This window comes from Carya illinoinensis, chromosome 14 (assembly GCF_018687715.1).
Source record: "Carya illinoinensis cultivar Pawnee chromosome 14, C.illinoinensisPawnee_v1, whole genome shotgun sequence".
NCBI classification, from domain to species: domain Eukaryota; kingdom Viridiplantae; phylum Streptophyta; class Magnoliopsida; order Fagales; family Juglandaceae; genus Carya; species Carya illinoinensis.
The window spans coordinates 6,344,182-6,361,811 of NC_056765.1; the positions used below are offsets into that span (position 1 = coordinate 6,344,182).

General features: G+C 30.8%; 2 protein-coding genes across 3 annotated transcripts; both read left to right on the plus strand.

The window, feature by feature from the left end:
• The first annotated feature begins 5,189 nt into the window (after nt 1-5,189).
• LOC122294812 (dCTP pyrophosphatase 1-like) lies at nt 5,190-6,619 on the plus strand. Of its 2 annotated transcripts, XM_043103799.1 has the most exons (3): nt 5,190-5,226; nt 5,347-5,503; nt 6,063-6,619. In XM_043103799.1, exons 2-3 carry the CDS (start codon nt 5,381-5,383, stop codon nt 6,342-6,344), a joined length of 405 nt encoding a protein of 134 aa, XP_042959733.1. In that variant the 5' UTR covers nt 5,190-5,226; nt 5,347-5,380; the 3' UTR covers nt 6,345-6,619. The 2 variants fall into 2 exon arrangements, with proteins under 2 accessions (XP_042959733.1, XP_042959731.1); XM_043103797.1 differs by lacking the exon at nt 5,190-5,226 and having other exon boundaries at nt 5,234-5,503.
• A 9,457-nt stretch (nt 6,620-16,076) lies between these two features.
• LOC122294181 (ylmG homolog protein 1-2, chloroplastic-like) lies at nt 16,077-17,166 on the plus strand. Its single transcript, XM_043102691.1, has one exon. It carries the CDS (start codon nt 16,147-16,149, stop codon nt 16,843-16,845), a length of 699 nt encoding a protein of 232 aa, XP_042958625.1. The 5' UTR covers nt 16,077-16,146; the 3' UTR covers nt 16,846-17,166.
• The last annotated feature ends 464 nt before the right edge of the window (nt 17,167-17,630 follow it).

Here is a 17,630-nt window from a genome sequence, read left to right on the forward strand (position 1 = left end):
TTTGACATGTGAATCTTTTTAAATTTGAATATGAAGTCTCATATGCATAAATAGATCATTTGAGAGTTTCACATTTACAACACCAAGAGCATACAACATTCATTCAAAACTTTTATTCTCTCTTCTCTAAGTATTGAGCCTTAATTCTTATTCATTTTGAGAGATATAGTTTGTGCTGTATTGTTCTAATTCCACTTATTGAGGAGTGTTTTCTGATAACCTACCCACTATCAGCTCTTGTATCAGTAAAAGGGTGTGTAGAACACTTTCTATACATAACCCTTGTGCGTATAGAAAGTGTTCTACACAGGGAATAGTTGAATCACCACGTGTAAGGTGATTGTAAGTGTAGAGGGTGTTCTACACGGATCCTTTATAGCGGTGTTGTTCAAAAGTATAATAGGTTTCTATCTCCACCTGAAGGAGGTTGAATAGTGAATTTGGGAATCCTCAAGCGGTAGCTTGAGGCAAGGACGTAGGCAGTGGGGCCGAACCTCGTTAACATACTGAGTTTGCTTCTCTCTTACCCTTACTCTTTATATTTATTAGTATTTCGTATTTTGTTTATATTTTATATTGTATATTTGATTTATAATTGTTATTTTTTTTTAATACAACTCAATTCACCCCCTTTTGTGTTAGTCATCTGTGCAACATTTTTAATAGACAAATGAATAATATCTCAGCCAATAAAATAGTTTTTAACATATCCAATAAAATGTTTTTTAATAAACAAATGAATAATATCTCAGCCAATAAAATGCTTTTTAACATATCCAATAAAATGCTTTTTAACATATCCATTATGAAAAAAACCTTCTGCAAAGGCTTGCGGATTAGATTAATATCTCAACCACCATATGATGAATGTACAGAGTACCACATCATTTAATCAAATGTAGTCGGTCCATCATGAATTCATTTTTATAAATATATAATATTAGTACTCGATCTTTACTTGATTGTTATTTAAATCTACCGAGGTTATATATATCCTATACTGATGATCATACATTTTTTGTGATTATTTCACCACATGAGAATCCAATTATTTCAAATTATTTTAATGCACAAATTTTATTCTAAATGATGGAAACCATATTCCTTCAAAAGAAAACTGTAACATAGCAAACAATAGAAAACCAAGCAAATTTAATACCATTATGTTGACTGTGCCAAATGTGCGAACAATAGTAAATTGAAGCCAAGCCAAAACCCTACAAAAAAGAAAAAGAAAAAGGCAAAGATCATTACAAATAGAGAAAAATAAAACCCACTGAAAATTAGGAAAATAATATAAAAAAAATAAAACCCTAATCCTCAGGAAAATAATAGAGAAAAATCAAATCGGAACCTCAAAAAATCTGAATAGAAATTTTATAGACTCAACAAATCCGAATAGGAATTTCAAAAAAAAAAAATGGAAGCTTGTTAGTAGGAATTTCATGGGTTAAGAAAATCCTAATTCAGAAACTCAAAAAATCTAAATAAACATAGTTAAACAAATAATGAAGAAAAAATGATGAGAAAATAATACTCACCAGTGAAAAATAATACGAAAATACGACTTCAAAAAAATCTTGATGCATGATCTTAATGCGTGATGCTGCTTCCAGTAAGATAGAAAGAGTGTTCTTCGGTCACCAGAGAGATTTTCAGAGAGAGAGAGAGAGAGAGAGAGAGAGAGAGAGAGTAGGGGGAGGCGGTGGACATAAATGAAGGGTTATGTTCCTCTACTTTGCACTTTATTTGGACTTTTAAGACATGCATACATGTCATGTTTTCATTCGTTTTCATTGATTACACATAAACGGATTATCCGGTCGGAATTGTTTCTCAAAAGGAAAACCCAGTAGAGTTTAAAAGCAAAATACAAACTTTTGGGGTTGAACTAACGAATAAAGACTTATTGTGGTACCTAAACCGAGCCTAGAAAAGAAGAAAGGATAAGAACGTCGAATAGACAAGAAACCTGGCGGAAGCCTCTAAATGTAGTTGGAGACGAAGATGTTACTGATCATACATAAAAGTGTGAGTTTTTCAAAGATGGTTGTCTCAACTTAGCTGGATCAAAAAGAACAACTTCAACGAATCAAAAAAATGACTGGGGACTTCCGCCACTATAGAAAAATGACTGAGGGCTTTTTTGGCACTGAGATATGAGAGATTGCTCCAAATCAGTTCAAGTAAACTTTAGTGAATTTGGTCTACACATAATGTGTGCCGTGGCTTCACCCAAATAGTGGCTTCTATGAAGAATTTTTCTTTGTAGATTAGGAGGGTGAGTGTGGAGAGAGGAATATGAAAACACAATCAGAGAAGAAACCTTGAAGTTGGAAGTTCATTTTGCAATGTTCCCCTTTTTATATATAAAAAAATCCGTATTCAATGAATTTTGTATTTAAAAAATAAAACCATCTTGTAGCAGTACCTAAGAATATTGAACAACATATCTCTCAATCAGGTCACGAATCTGTAACGTATGATAGCACCCCAAAAGTTCTATAGAACAAATTAAAAGGAAATCTTCACAATATACCTTTACGATGGGCTTTCTATTTCAAGATGTATTATTACATTCCACGTATAGGACTTGGAGAGACCTCTGGCCAATGTTTTAAATTTTGTTCTGTTCATCACTTGGATTTAGGTATTAAAATAGAATATTTTGATATTGATATATTCTGATATACATTTTGGGAGCATTTATATATTATATATAAATACTTATATGTATATATAAACTAATAACTGATAAAATAAATACATGTAAATGTAAGTGTGTATCATGTATAGAAGAATTGATAATTTATAAAATGAATAGTAGTTGAAAAAATATACACTTGAGTTTAGATACAAAAAACAAAGAAAAACAAATAAAAGTATAGAGACAATATAAAAAAATAATAATATTTAGGAAAAAGAAGAGAGAGAATGATAAGACATCTTTAAAGTTATAAAAAAAGTAAAATTATATAAAATTCTAGCATGAATGAAATACAATCTAGATTTAAAATTTACAAAAATGTTATCTAAAAAAAAACTACAAAAATAGTTTGAAATGGAATAGGGCTTGGGATCAGTGTTTTAAATTTCGTACCGTACTGGCCAGCATATGCCGCATTGGCCACTGGTCCAGTACAGAAATTGTACTGTTTTGTATCTCATGAAGAACAACCACCTTGAAGAAGAAAAAGTAGAGGAAGTGGGGGAGGAGAGGAGACAAAGGCGTTCTGCTAGGTTGGGGCTGACGACGAAAGAGGAGATGAAGATAGGCCGACCGGAGGGATTGAGAGAGGAGAGAGAATGGAAGAAATGAAAAAATTAGGATTTTCTTTTACTTATGGAAAAATCTAGTTGTAAGCATAATTATACACTAATATGTGTACTAATATAATGTGATTGGTTAAAAAATAGATTTTATTAAAAACAATACTAATTTAAATTTGAAGTATGAATAAATCAATATTGGTATGCAGATTAGTACGCGACTTTGCTTGTACGTAGCAAAACTCTTTACTTATATACCCGCTTCTAACTTTTTAACAAAATCCTACTTGTCCGGACTCATGCGGGAGCAGATGGATTGGCTAGGTGGATTGAATGCACGAGCCCGCCCAACATGGCTACTGTTTCTAGCCATAAATTGTTGATCATTGGTGGCATTATAAATGGGCACTCGTTTGAAAAGAATAATGATAAATACAGTCGTAAAGTGTATAAGTGTCGCGTACTTTTTTTGAAAAAAAAAAGGTCTATTATTAAAAAATTAGTTATTTATTATATGGATTCTATATTTATTAATTTTTTAAAAAAAAAAATATATAGTACTTACGCGTTCCATAATTAGAAATATCATTTTTTATTTATATTTGAAAATTGATTCTTTCTTACATAATTCGCTAAAAGGAAAAGAGAGAAAAAAAAGTGATACAATTCTAAGAACCATTTAATAAAAAAATAAAAAAAAAAATAGATTAAAGAAAAAAAGTGATATGAGCTTCTGCTCAAAAATAAATAATAAATAATAAATAAATAAAGGTGATAAAGGCGCAAAAGGATTGCATTCAAATCAGTGTAGAGTTTTGTAGATCCAGAGAATAGAGATAAATGGCCCAATACTAAAAAATCATATATTTTTATCTAGAAAAATATTGATATGCTGCCTGGATTTGTTTTCTTATTTTGGTTATTCATATATTTATATATTTTTTAAATTTTTTATTTAATAATTGAGGAAATAATTTTTAATATATTAGTATAATTTTTTATTTTTTAAAAGTATTTAAATATATTAAAAAAATAAAAAAATAAAATAAAAAAAAAAATTTGTGTAAAACGGCATGCCCAGTAGTCTTTGCTAGGTGGCAATTTAGCATAACTCTTTTATCTAACATCATATTAATCTTATAAAATAGTTCATATTAAATAAAATAAAAAATAAATATTGTAAATATCTCCATCGCATTTTTATGTCCTCAGCCTAAGATTGAGATTTTAAGGAGAAAAAAGATATATTTTGATTGTTACAAAAAAAAAATGATTTGTAAAAACTCTAAATAGACTGCATAATTTCTTTACAAAAATATAGATCACACTTTAAAAAAATATAAAAAAAAACTTATTATTTTTAGTAGAACTTAATTTTTTAAAAAAAGTTTGACTATTTGAAACTTAAGTAGTTATTATAGCCAAAACGCCTTAAAATTTTAGGCATAATACATTCCCAAAGAGATATATACAATTTATATTATATATTAAAACACTCAACAAAAAATAAAAAATATTAATGGAATCTCTTAAATCTATCTTTCAATCTTATTGTTCATGTATTTTAATTAATTAATTAATTAATTTTTTACTTAATAATTAAAAAAATCATTATTAGTAAAATTATATATATTTATTTCTTTAATAATTAAAAATATAAAAAAATACTTTTGAAAAATAGAATAAAACATAAAAAATTTATAACTAGCGATATTGCTGAGCGTGGTCCCTACATAGCCACGGGCCCACGAGGCCCAACTACCGACCACCTAGGATCGGGTCGAGAATATATGGAAACTGACACCTGTCTTTCTACATCAAAGGAAAGTGCACTGGCAATAGCCGGTAGTCAGTAGAATCCAAAAGCACAAGTAGACTCGATTCCCCCTATAAATTTATAATAATCTTGCTCCGCAGCTATTATATTCAAAGCCCCCAAGAAAGTTTGAAGACAAAGGTTTTTTATTTCCTTTTTCTGGGATTGAGCTAGCTGTCCCTGATCGCTTCCTTCTTCTTCTTGTCTCTTGGCCCGAGTTTTGTTCTTCATTTCCTTTGTTCTTTATTGCGTGTTTTTATAGAGATCTGAGAAGAAATCATATCATCTTAAGAGATGACTGCGGCTCCAGAAGGTGAAAGTGTTACCCTTGATCTTCTCAAGAAGAAGATGACGGAGTTCGCCAGGGAAAGAGATTGGGAGCAGTTCCACAGCCCAAGAAACCTCCTTTTGGCTCTGGTATTATATATTTGCATGCCAAACTTTTGATTATTCTTTCTCTCTTCTTCTTATTCATGTCTGTCGTGTCATTTAGCACTCAGCTTGCTTATGGCCATTTTGGTTCATGATATCTGTTAAAAACCATAAAGGTAGGGAATCATTTCATATTTTCCCCTTTCTTTATGGTCTTTGGAGGATTTGACCAAACAAATTAATACAGCTGAAACTGGTTGGATTGACAGAGAAGTTCTAATGATTTCCTGTCTCAACCACATATTTTTTTAATATGGTAACTTGCAAGTGGGCGGAGTCCCATTTTTTTTTTTCTTTTTATCATAAATTCATTAAGGTTAATGTTTTTGAACCAGAGTCAAACTTAACCCACTTTGCAAAAGCGATATCTCCTCCTTTTTTGTTGCCTTATCATCGATCTTTTGAACACTTTAACCTGATTTTCCTTTTGGTTTTATAATAGATATCGTAAGGCTCGAATGACAACAAAACTAACGGTCAAAGATGATTTCTTGTTCATGGGCACTGTAATACTATGGTCTTGCTGTTTTGAATGATTTCCCAGGTGGGTGAAGTTGGAGAACTCTCTGAGATATTCCAGTGGAAAGGCGAGGTTCCAAAAGGACTGCCCGATTGGAAAGAAGAGGAGAAATTGCATCTGGGTGAAGAGCTTTCAGACGTTCTGCTCTACCTCGTGCAGCTCTCTGACATCTGTGGCATTGATCTTGGCAGAGCTGCGCTTCGAAAGGTCGAACTCAACGCCATCAAATACCCAGTTTCAAAGAAGCAAAGCCAGACAAACATCACTAGCAGTAGCAGCGGCAATAATGGCGCCGGGAGTAGTTGATTTTTCTCTGTATAAAAAGCACCCAAACATATGAAATACATAAAATATTGATTGAGGTGGATGGGTGTTTTAGGTGTTGTAGGGGTTCAGGATGCTAGGGACTCATGATAAAAAGCTTTGTAGGAATGGTGGGTTCTTCTCTGCAGGTTTCACTGCATGGAGGCTAGTTTGGGTGCATGTTTGGCAATTATTCTCGCAGATTTACTGTTTTGGCGTGATGAATCAAATCCATCTGACAGACAGATATGGCAGTGATATCGTTTCTATTTTTCCAACATTTATATCTTTTCTTCGTTACCAAAATAAATCTATAAATTAATAAAAAAAAATTTAATTACACGTATAATTACATATTAATATTTATATTAATTTAATATAATTAGTTAAAAAATAAATTTTATTAATAATAATATTAATTTAAATTTTAAATATAAAAAAATTAATATTAATATACAGAATATTACGTTATTTTATATAAATAAATTTTTTTAAACTCTTTTTATGTTATGCTACACGGATGGAGTAATAGGAAGAAGGTTAAATTATTTGTAAAAATTTTTCATCTCGTATTTGACTTTGTTTTTATCTTTCATATGTTGAATAATTATTTTTTAATCATTGTAATTTTTAAATAATACTTATAATATCATAGTAAGTATAATTATCATAATTCAGGTAATTCGAGATATTAATAATTAAGTTATTTTATAATTAATTTATATAAAATAATGTGATTGAATAAAATTCGTTTGATTTATTTTATAATAGAAATAATTTTAATATATTAAATAAAATTATATTAATTTATCAGTTTATTTTTATAAATTTAATTTTATATAATTTTTTTATAGCTAAATATTTTCCTTTCTTGAATTCTAACCTTTATCCTATTTCAATTTAATTTTACTTTTCAAAATTCCATTTATTATTTTTAACAAGAGAAAAGTTTTAGTAAGAGATTTTCTAAAAATTATTTTTATCTGACATATTTTATAGAATTATATTAATTTATAAATTAATTTATTATTATTTTAATTACCATTAACAAATCATATATAATACGGAGCCTTGTGAGTTGTGAAAGTGGTCAACTGCAAGGCAACGAGAACACGCAAAGTACGACAACCAATTACTTTGGGCTAAAGACAGTTTACGAGGATAACATTCAACATTAATTGGAGTTTAGTACTGGATAGGTATTGTCATCGTTCGGGGCCCATATATCCTACGTCAGAATTATGTGAAAAGCAGGCTTGTCTAATTAAAATTAAAATTTTATTACCTACATGTGAACTCACATATTAATTTATATATTAATATTAATTTTTTTATATTTAAAATTTAAATTAATATTATTTTTAAAAAAATTTACTTTTTTATTAATCATAATAAATTAATATATATTAATATATAGTTATACTTATAATTAAATTTTTTCTTAAAATGATGTATAAAGCACATTTTTTTAATTTAATCAGATTTTTTACAAAATTAATATTTTTTTTCAAAAAAACTTGATAAATAAATAATTTAATACATAGAGATAAAAACTTTTTTAATAAATATATTTGGATAATGATGATCAGTAAGTATAATAATTATATATTTAAATACATTAAAAAGAAAATAATTAGCTTAAAATTAAAGTCAAGATATATATTAAAATAATATAAACAAATAAAAATGGTATTATTGTCACTATAATAAATATTACTATCACACTCAAAAAACATATAAGATTTGAGATTTTTTTAAGATGTTGGATGATAAATCTAAATCATGCGTTTTGATATAATTTTTTTAATATAAACATATTTAAACAAATCTTATTCAAATCTGGGTGTTTTTCTTTGTAGATGTTCTTTTTCGTTTTGTACTTATTTTTTCTTACAAATTTATACATTTATACTCAGATTAAGATCAAAATATTTTAGTAAAATGTGTGAGAGGATGGGTTTGAAGGAGTCGGTAGAGACGTAATATTAGAAAGTAAAAGAGAGATTCGATATGAGAGAAAAGAGTGAATCGAGAACGAAAGAGAAGTAAAAAAAGATAATTATATCTCTCAAACAAGAAAGTAACAAACTTAACGAAAAAATAAGAAAAATTACTGTAATAATTAGATAGTTATTTATTATAATAGAATAGATAAAAAGATTTTATAAAATCTATTAAATCTATTTTATAATAAAAATAAATTTATAATCAAATATATTAAATTATATAAATTTATAAATTTACTTATAAGAAATCTCAAAATCTTTTTATCTATTTTATAATAAAAATAAATTTATAATCAAATATATTAAATTATATAAATTTATAAATTTACTTATAAGAAATCTCTCTTTTTATGTCTAAACTATTTTCTTCAATAACTATGTAATCCTGAATCCCTGATTCTTCGCTTGTCGTGTTCGAATTCCCCTCTACTTGTGTTGTACGTACGTGTTTAAAAGTAGAGTAATGTTACATACAGTCACTTTTGCGTACTCTCTGCGCACTCCACTGATATGATTGGCTGGATTAATTTTTTTTTAACACACAACCAATCATATCACTGGAGTGCACAAAAGTAACTGCATATAGAATTTTTGTTAAAAGTATTATTGCTTTCTCTTCGAATGCGATTGTGTAAGATGCAGTGCAGCAGAGATTACGTACTTCCATATTCAAGCATTTTAATATTGCTTGAAATTTTAACATAGAATTAAATATAAGAAATAATATTTACAGTTATTATTATGTAAGTATATAAATTTTTAAAAAAAATTAAATTAATATGAGATATATATAAAAAAATTAATTTTTTAATCATAAATTTTACTCTTTTTTAAAACAATTATATCGTATTTATATATTTTACGATTATATATAATATTACTTATTAAATATATATATATATCTGTCGGTCTTATATTTCTTTAAACTTGACCATGCAATTAAGGTAAATAACTTCATTTACTTATATATCATGACAAATGTTCATTTTTTAGTAGCTTTTTTTTTTTTTTTGTGTGCTGCTGCATTTATTATAATAAATCAGTCCTGATCTGGCTTATTATGACCGGATGGATCCCTCCTACATTGACTCTGAGATCCGGCTCTTGAGGTTTTCTAATGGAAAATAATTTATATAATTTTAAGTTGAACAAATTTTAAGTATTCTCTTTAAAATAAGTATGGGAATTTTGGAATCCACGTGAGGCCCCGTATAGTTGTTAAGTTTAACTGAAATCAATTTATTTTAATCTAATTTTAAATTGAGTCTAATTTTTAAATATCTAATTTTTAAATTACTAAACTCATTTTAATTCAAAACTTCTTTACACGTGAGATGCACTATAATTTTTTAACTCAACACTTCTTTATATGTAGGACCTACAACTTTTTTTAACTTCTCATAAATATTTCTAAACTCATGTTAATATCTAAACATATATAAACTCATCTTAAATGGGTTTCATATAGCTCACTATTATTCATAAAAAATTCAAGTTAACTCAACTCAATATCTAAATGCAGCCTAATCTTTTCATAATATATTTAACTTTTTTTATAATGGATCCCATTGTTATCTAACATTACTCATAATATTCTATTATGTCAATTCTTCCTTTTCTATTTCTTGATATTATTTCAAAAAACAATTCTCAACGAATATTCGTATGCAGAGAGTTGTCAATATGATGTAAACTCGTATGAATTGGAATCTTTTGAATCTAAAATCAATTTGAAAACTTATATAAGAAAGTCAAAATCAAGTTAATGGATAGAAAAATCTAAACCTATTAAAGAACTCGTTTTAAGAAACTAGATTATATTAAAATCTAGAATTGTTAAAGAACCTATTTTAAGAATCCAGATTACAAATGAGGAATGTCGGCCTAAGTCATGTCTTCCATAACTTGTGCACATAAATAAAAAATGTATCTCCTATTCTCAAGCATCTTGAATATTGGGCTTTTATTAGACATGTCTCAAATGGATTGCAATAATTTTTATATTGCTTAACTGATCTTTTTAACTCTTAACCTTGTGATTGACTTATTTAAAACTTGTAAGTAATCTTATAACTCAGTCAAACCATCACAATGTGAACATTAATGTCGTTAAAGAATTTTTAATTATTATCGCATAAAAAATTATATTATAACATTAAAAGATATTAAATCCCCCTCAAAAAGAGACAGGGAAACATGCAGCATTTGTCAAATATATGAGGTGTACTTTGACAATATTGACATGAATAACAACAAGAAAGAAGCTGATATTTACATGTATTTTTAAAAATAGCCTTAAACGACGAAGCATTTGATCATATGACATTAATAAGTGCCCATATAATAATTTTATAAAATAAAAAATCAGGATCTATTTAAAAAAAAAGAAATATTATATATAGTTATAGAGTACACAAGAGTTATACAGTCGCTTTGAAAAAGAATATAATTTACTATTAAGAAAATATTCTTTTATGTAAATATTATATTTATTTATTTTTTAAAATAATTGTGTGACACTTATTTTCTCACGACTGTAACAATTATTTCCTGTTAAAAAAACTTGTTGGACAAAAGTTGAGTCAAAGCAACAAAAATTATTTATATCCTGCCTACACATGAGCTCGTTTTCTTTGAATCCCAATTGATTCCTGATCATGAAATTGTCAACGAAATGTATACACACGTGGAAAAAGCACTTACACCGTGTGTAAGTTACACGCAAATGCATGCACGTATGCATACAAAAAAAGGGGTCATTACCACACAAATATACTAATTTTTATATTTGGCCTAAATAAGCTTGTTCCCACTTAAACTTGTATTTCTTATTTCTTGTCTATTGAACAATTGGTCATGTGGATCAAATGAATCAAATCCCCAATACTGTCCATTAAAAGGAAAATAGGTCAACGGGAGGCTCGGTAATAGTGGAGATACCGTAATAGATATATTAAAGTTGCGTTTGAATATTAAATTGAGTTAAGCTGAACTGAATTCTTTATGAATAATAACAAATTGAGTAGGTGCAATGAGTTATATGGAACCTATTTAAAATAAGTTTTGATGGATTTGAATGTTAAGATGAGTTTAGTACTATTTATGAAAAATTGAGAAAGGTTGTAGGTTCTACGAATAAAGATGTGTTAAGTTGAAAAAAATTATGAGTTTTACGTATATAGAAGTTTAAGTTGAAATGAATTTAGTAATTTGAGAATTAGATGTTTAAATATTAAATTTAATTTAAAATTAAATTGAAGTGAATTAAAACCGTTACAACCGAACAGAGCCTTTTCAATCCTTACTCTAAGCGTTTCCATGAGAAAGAATATTAATATATAAAATTATCAGTATAGCCTGTCTCTCTTTTACTACAAAAAGTTTCGTCAGTATTACACAAGCTGTAATGGTAACGTTACGTGTTAATTACTTGTTAACGGTGGACAATGTGCAGGTTACGGGCAATGGTACTCGTGGGTGATTTGGTAGACAAAGCCTGAGCTAACAAGAGTTAAGCTGGAGGGCGGATGTGGTTAGTTGGGCCTAATCTGAGCTTTCCCATTTGGTCGGGTTTGACCCGGCCCCCAACGCCTTTGTTCCTAGCCTCGATCATTCTTATGTTGCGTCTTTCACTTGAATCATGATGCCCCTTCCTCATCCAACTGATCTTCATCCATGCGTCTGTCGGGGTCCTCTCAAATCTTCCTTTTTCCTTGCTTTATTGAGTTGTTCTAATTGCCCTGATTGTTACTAGTGCACATTAGCCCTTATTTGCTCTGTTTTTGTGTAGATATACACCACCACCACTTCATATTTAAGATTGCCATCTCAACACTCAAAACACACGGTATATCACTCAAATATCTTTAAGTCTATTAATATAATAGTCTTGATTTGACATACTAAAGAGTCTAACTCACGCATGGCACGATGTGCTTTCTTCTTTTAATTTTCACCATTTAAACTCGAGATAATAGCATTGACAAAGCCAAACAGATTTGAGACTAGCACTGACACGACATGCTAAAAAGTCTGCTTGACTACCTCTACGCCATGTAACCAGCCAAATGCCATTCCTTTTACCAGTTCGAACGAATTTGAGAGAGAGTAGAAACAATTCTATTCTCAGATTTGAGATTGAGACAAAAGCAAAGCAAGAAAAAAGTTTACAAAACTCGGAAGTCTACTCCAATACCATAGACATGAAAAGCAAAAAGGGTAAAATATTTGATCTTTATCTCTCTTATTTGCATTTGATATACATTGTGCGGTTTGTTTAGTTTCATATCAATAATATAATATTAGTTTTTATTGTCTTTCTAATCTTTTATAGTTATAGGATTTTTTATTTTGTTTTCTCATCTAGGTCATTCTCGACTTCATTGAAGTTTCTTGCCTATCATCTGTACATAATCTCCATTTTACAACCTTTGAAATATTTTTAACTGCATATTAAATCAGTTAACTAGTTAGAAGCTTCAAGAGAGTTTATCTAATAGTTCAAAAAAATATAGAAGATTCTTGCATATGGGAGGTAGTAGATTTATCTAACTAGGTGATTAATGAGAAGTTTCTATAGAGATACAGAGAGTATGTGAAGAATTTATTTCCCTTTGTGAAAAATTTATTAGTTATTGACGTGCTTTTTATTTTTTGTTCACTTATTAATATTAATACAACTATACAAATTATATCATAAAAATATAATGACTTTTATATCATTAGGTATTTTTAAGGTTTATTCTTAATTTATAAATTTTTCTTAAAACTTAAAAAAATATGAGTAAGCCGAAAATAATTTTATAATTTTATGATATATGATTATTTGTTTTATTCATTAGCATGTAAAAAATACATATTACTTATGTTGATACATACCGCACACTTTGCCAATCACTCCCTAGACACCAAATCCTAGTTCCGCCCATTATGTAGTGCTTGCTTTTGAAATCCCATAGGATCTTGACCACGGTTGAGTGTAAAAGTATTTCTGTCATAAGTAATAAGGATTTTCTGTTTATGGGTCGTGTGCTATTTTTGTATAACTCAAATCTATTTTTTGCGTGGAGCATCGAGTCATCGACAGCTTTAAATATGTTGGGGTTCTTTGGCAGGTAAACCATATTGTGATATTTTTTCTCTTGCAAAATCACATGCCAGGCCCATGCATATACAATGATACTCCCTTCAATTATTTTGTTAAGAACGATAAGAGAAAAAGAAAAATGAAAAGTGAAATCAATCACACACTCACAAAATATATACATTGTTCGACAATGTACTTCTGTCTGCAATTAAAACATTTATTTCATATGATATGGTAAGTAAATATATAGTGGTAGTTGTACAAGAGAATAATTCAATATCTAGTAAACTCTAATAAGAAGGTCGGGTTGAATCAAGAGTTAAAACAGATCAAAAAGATTTTCCTAGCCGAAGCCCCCAGACCCTCGGGTTGAAAATCTACCAAAAACGCAATTGGTTTTTATCGGGTTGGATCATCAAACCGAACCACTATAAACACAATCATATTCCACACTTAGAAGCCAGGCCATGCCGCCCGGGGGGCGGGGGCCGGAGGAGGGGTTGTTGCAACTTGAGGTCAAATCAGTCAAACTTAAGGGTTTAAGATCACATGCTCGCTTAATGCATCAGGATAAAATTTCACATCATGTCGCAAGTTTTATCACGAGCAAACATATGAGAATCAATAATTACTAAGATGAGCAAATGATAATCACTTCATAAGGTTGCATACAAACAACTTTTTACACTTCATAAGGTTGCATACAAACAACTTTTTATGAAAGGCACACTCGTGAGCTGAGATATTAAGCTTGATCTTTTTAGTGGATGTCATTCAAGGCTACATTTATATTCTGTTTTAGCTGGTTGGGGGACCCTTTGTAATCCTTAAAAAAAAAATACAGAACTTCCATCTACTAAGGAATCCAACATATACCTTTCATTGGGCATGAGGGTCAAATCCAACAAGAAATCAATCAGACCCAAACTGAAGCTGCATTTTATATATTTTCACAAAGTGTAATATTATATATAGTCGTGAATTGCGTAAATACTATATAGTTATTTTAAAAAAGAGTAAAGTTTACTATTAAAAAATTAATTTCTTTTCATATGAATTTCATATTTATTCATTTTTTTTAAAATAATTACATTACATATACACATGACCGCAATTATTATTTATCTTTTTCAATTATATATGTCTCTTTCCACCTTTGGTTCTTTAGACTGAAGAGATGTTATTAAAGTTGAACTTGTTTCCCCTTTCAAACATGCTACATGTAATAATAGTTAACCATGATGACCAATCCACCTCACCTAACCCCAAAGCCAATCTCTTTTAATCATGACTACCACAGGCCTAAACAAGAAAACAGATTAAAGTCACTCTAATTGCCCATAAATTATTGCACACTAGCATCAAGACATAGAACGGCATGATTTGTTATGATTGCCACCATTATGCTCCTCATGATTGACACCCATGATTATTCCTTCTTTAACACCCCATATAAAAGCAAGAGTAAAGCATGAACAAATCACAACTCTAGCTAGCAATATTGAGGAGAGGATCTCTGACCATTTCCATGCTTTCAAATTCTACCATGTTGGTGGGTTGGTGCCGGCCACGCCGACGGCTTAGACGGCGGAAGGGTAGCACCATTCGGTTAGGAAATAAACGGCGAGGGCTGTGCCTTGGATCCAGGCCAGTGGTGCAATGGGGGGCGATGATGGGTCCTCTTAGGATGCTGAAGAAGATCATCATGGATATGGCACCAAATGGACCGTTGATAGAGGCTTATTATAGGTCTTTAACACCCCTTTTACGTCCACAGCTATTTCCCCTATGTTGATTCGTTGCAGAATTTCCTTTGAGTGGGGTTTGTTCTTCTCTTGATTTCTTTTCTTTTCTTGTAAAGTTCTGTAATAAGGGGTTGAGCAACCCCTTCTGATAACAGGCAAATCGCATATCGAATATTAAGTGTTTGATAAAAAAAGAGAACCAAATATTGTAAAATGACAGTGTGTTCTTTTCCGTGCCTGTTTCTAATATATAGCTGCATTTAAACAAATACAAGGTCCTTCCAAAGTACACCATCCATCACTTGGGTAGCTTTTTGCAGTGTCGAATTGCCTAGTTTCCTTAATGTAGACCATACCATGCAAGTCAATTGATCAGCAGAATGTACAAAAGGCAGCGTTTATTTTGAGTAGTTGAAAGACACTTACCCTACTTACTTTTGAGTAGATTGGTGAATTTAGTAGAGGGATTGTGAAAAAAAAAAAAAAAAAACAAAGAAGAGAGAAAAGGAAAGGGAGTTACTATGAATTGAATTCTCTTCGAATTAGGTTTGAAAGACTTCTTATTTCTCCAATCCAGCCTAAAAATTCAACAAATGTTCATTAAACATGATAAGAAAACATGTTCATTATGGCAATATATTCGTTCTAGACATTGTTGAATTGGACATAAATTTATTTGTAATTTTATGCCGAGTATTATTCGAGTCACGGGATGAATATGATCTTAAAAGAAATATTGAAGTAAACTTTCTAATTTCTTCGTATTTATAATGCATTTGCTCCAATGGACTTTTTCTATTACCTACATATTATAACAATAAAAAATAAAAGAAATGAAGATAATGGCAAATATATATATAAATAAATATATATATATATTCAATTAATTTAGTTAAAACCGTTATATCGACTCAATTTCCGTTAATCGTTTCCTTCAAAGAAGACTGCTTTGAGCTGAGAAGCAAACAATGGCTCCTCTAATTACCTCCCAAGCCGTCCGAAACCCTCTCCTCCTCACACCGCCAAACCTCAAACCCACCTTCTATTCCCCTCGCTGCCACCTTTTGTCTTTTCGTAACCACTCGAAACCCCTATCTCCCCGCCTCACCGCCAAGCGTAACCTAGCCACCCTTGTTCTCGCTTCGGCTTCCCCTGCTCCTCCCGCTCTTCATCCACGAACCCCTCAAATCCCGACTCAGTCACAGTCTCCGCTTACCCAAACTGTCACCACCATTGCAGCCATAGTCTTATCCTTCTCCACCCTTTTCAGCAAGCTCGTCGAAAACCTTGCACCCCAAATCACCCAACAAGTCGTTCTGCAGAGAAACTTGGTTAGTACGGCTGGGCCGCTATTCTTCGCCGCGTTAAAAGGTCGGCCCTCTGGGTACCTGAACACGCCGCTGACGGTGGTGGCCGCGGGGTTGGGCAAGTGGCTCGACATCTACAGTGGGGTTTTGATGGTTAGGGTTTTGCTCAGTTGGTTCCCCAACATTCCCTGGGACCGCCAGCCCTTGTCCGCGATTCGGGACCTCTGCGATCCCTATTTGAACCTCTTCCGGAATATAATCCCACCGATCTTCGACACGTTGGATGTTAGCCCGCTCTTTGCTTTCGCGGTGTTGGGCGCTCTTGGTTCTATTCTTAATAGCAGCAGGGGCGTGTATTGAGGAAGAGAGGATTGCTGGGTTTCCTCTGTTCTTCACGGTTATATCCTTTCCTATGTTGGCAGGCTTCAGCTGGTAAAGACTATTCTATTTTCTATCCAGGTTTACTGGTCTTATCTCTTCTTCTAGTGTTCCTTTTCTTTATGTAATATAACCAAATATGTATATAAGTTCACAGTTTTAGATATTGAAGTTTGATATGTATATTACGTTTTCTAATCCTAATTGTTATATTGGCCTTAGCTTAGGATTCTGTCATAATGGAAATAATACAATTTTGTGGGAAGTTAGAATTCTGTATAGCAATTAGTATTAATTTCTCAATCCTTTGCAATATTGGGATTTAATGTTGTGCTTGTATCGTACTGACTATCACAAATCATGTACAAGTCATTTCATGATTCTGTACAATTTGTGCAGCTTGTTGTTTTCTGTGAAACATAGAATTTGAGTTACTCATTACATGTAGCTCGATGCATGGGCATCCCTTTGTGATGGTTTCTTTGAAGTAGTATCCATGCATTATTTCTTAATCCATCTGTTATCAGGCAGTAGCCGCAGTATGGCTTAATTATTTTAGGGGTTGGGTTTGTATCCGGCTGTGTATCTGAGGCTTCCTATTATTTTTCTAGCCTTGTACACTAAAGTTTTAGTTATAAATTTTATCTTATAGAAGACGGGGAATGTCCCTGCTGGTTGGGAGACTTTTGCTAACATTTTTTCATATTTAGGATAATTATTAAGAGCATTAGACACCAAGAAAGATTCCGATTCCCTCTGATGAAGAC

Excerpts from the sequence above, each read along its gene's own strand:
- LOC122294812 (XM_043103799.1), top strand. The coding sequence starts at position 5,381 with ATGACTGCGGCTCCAGAAGGTGAAAGTGTTACCCTTGATCTTCTCAAG. Across the intron at positions 5,504-6,062 it reads GAAACCTCCTTTTGGCTCTG|GTGGGTGAAGTTGGAGAACT; the intron begins GTATTATATATT and ends ATGATTTCCCAG.
- LOC122294181 (XM_043102691.1), top strand. The coding sequence starts at position 16,147 with ATGGCTCCTCTAATTACCTCCCAAGCCGTCCGAAACCCTCTCCTCCTC.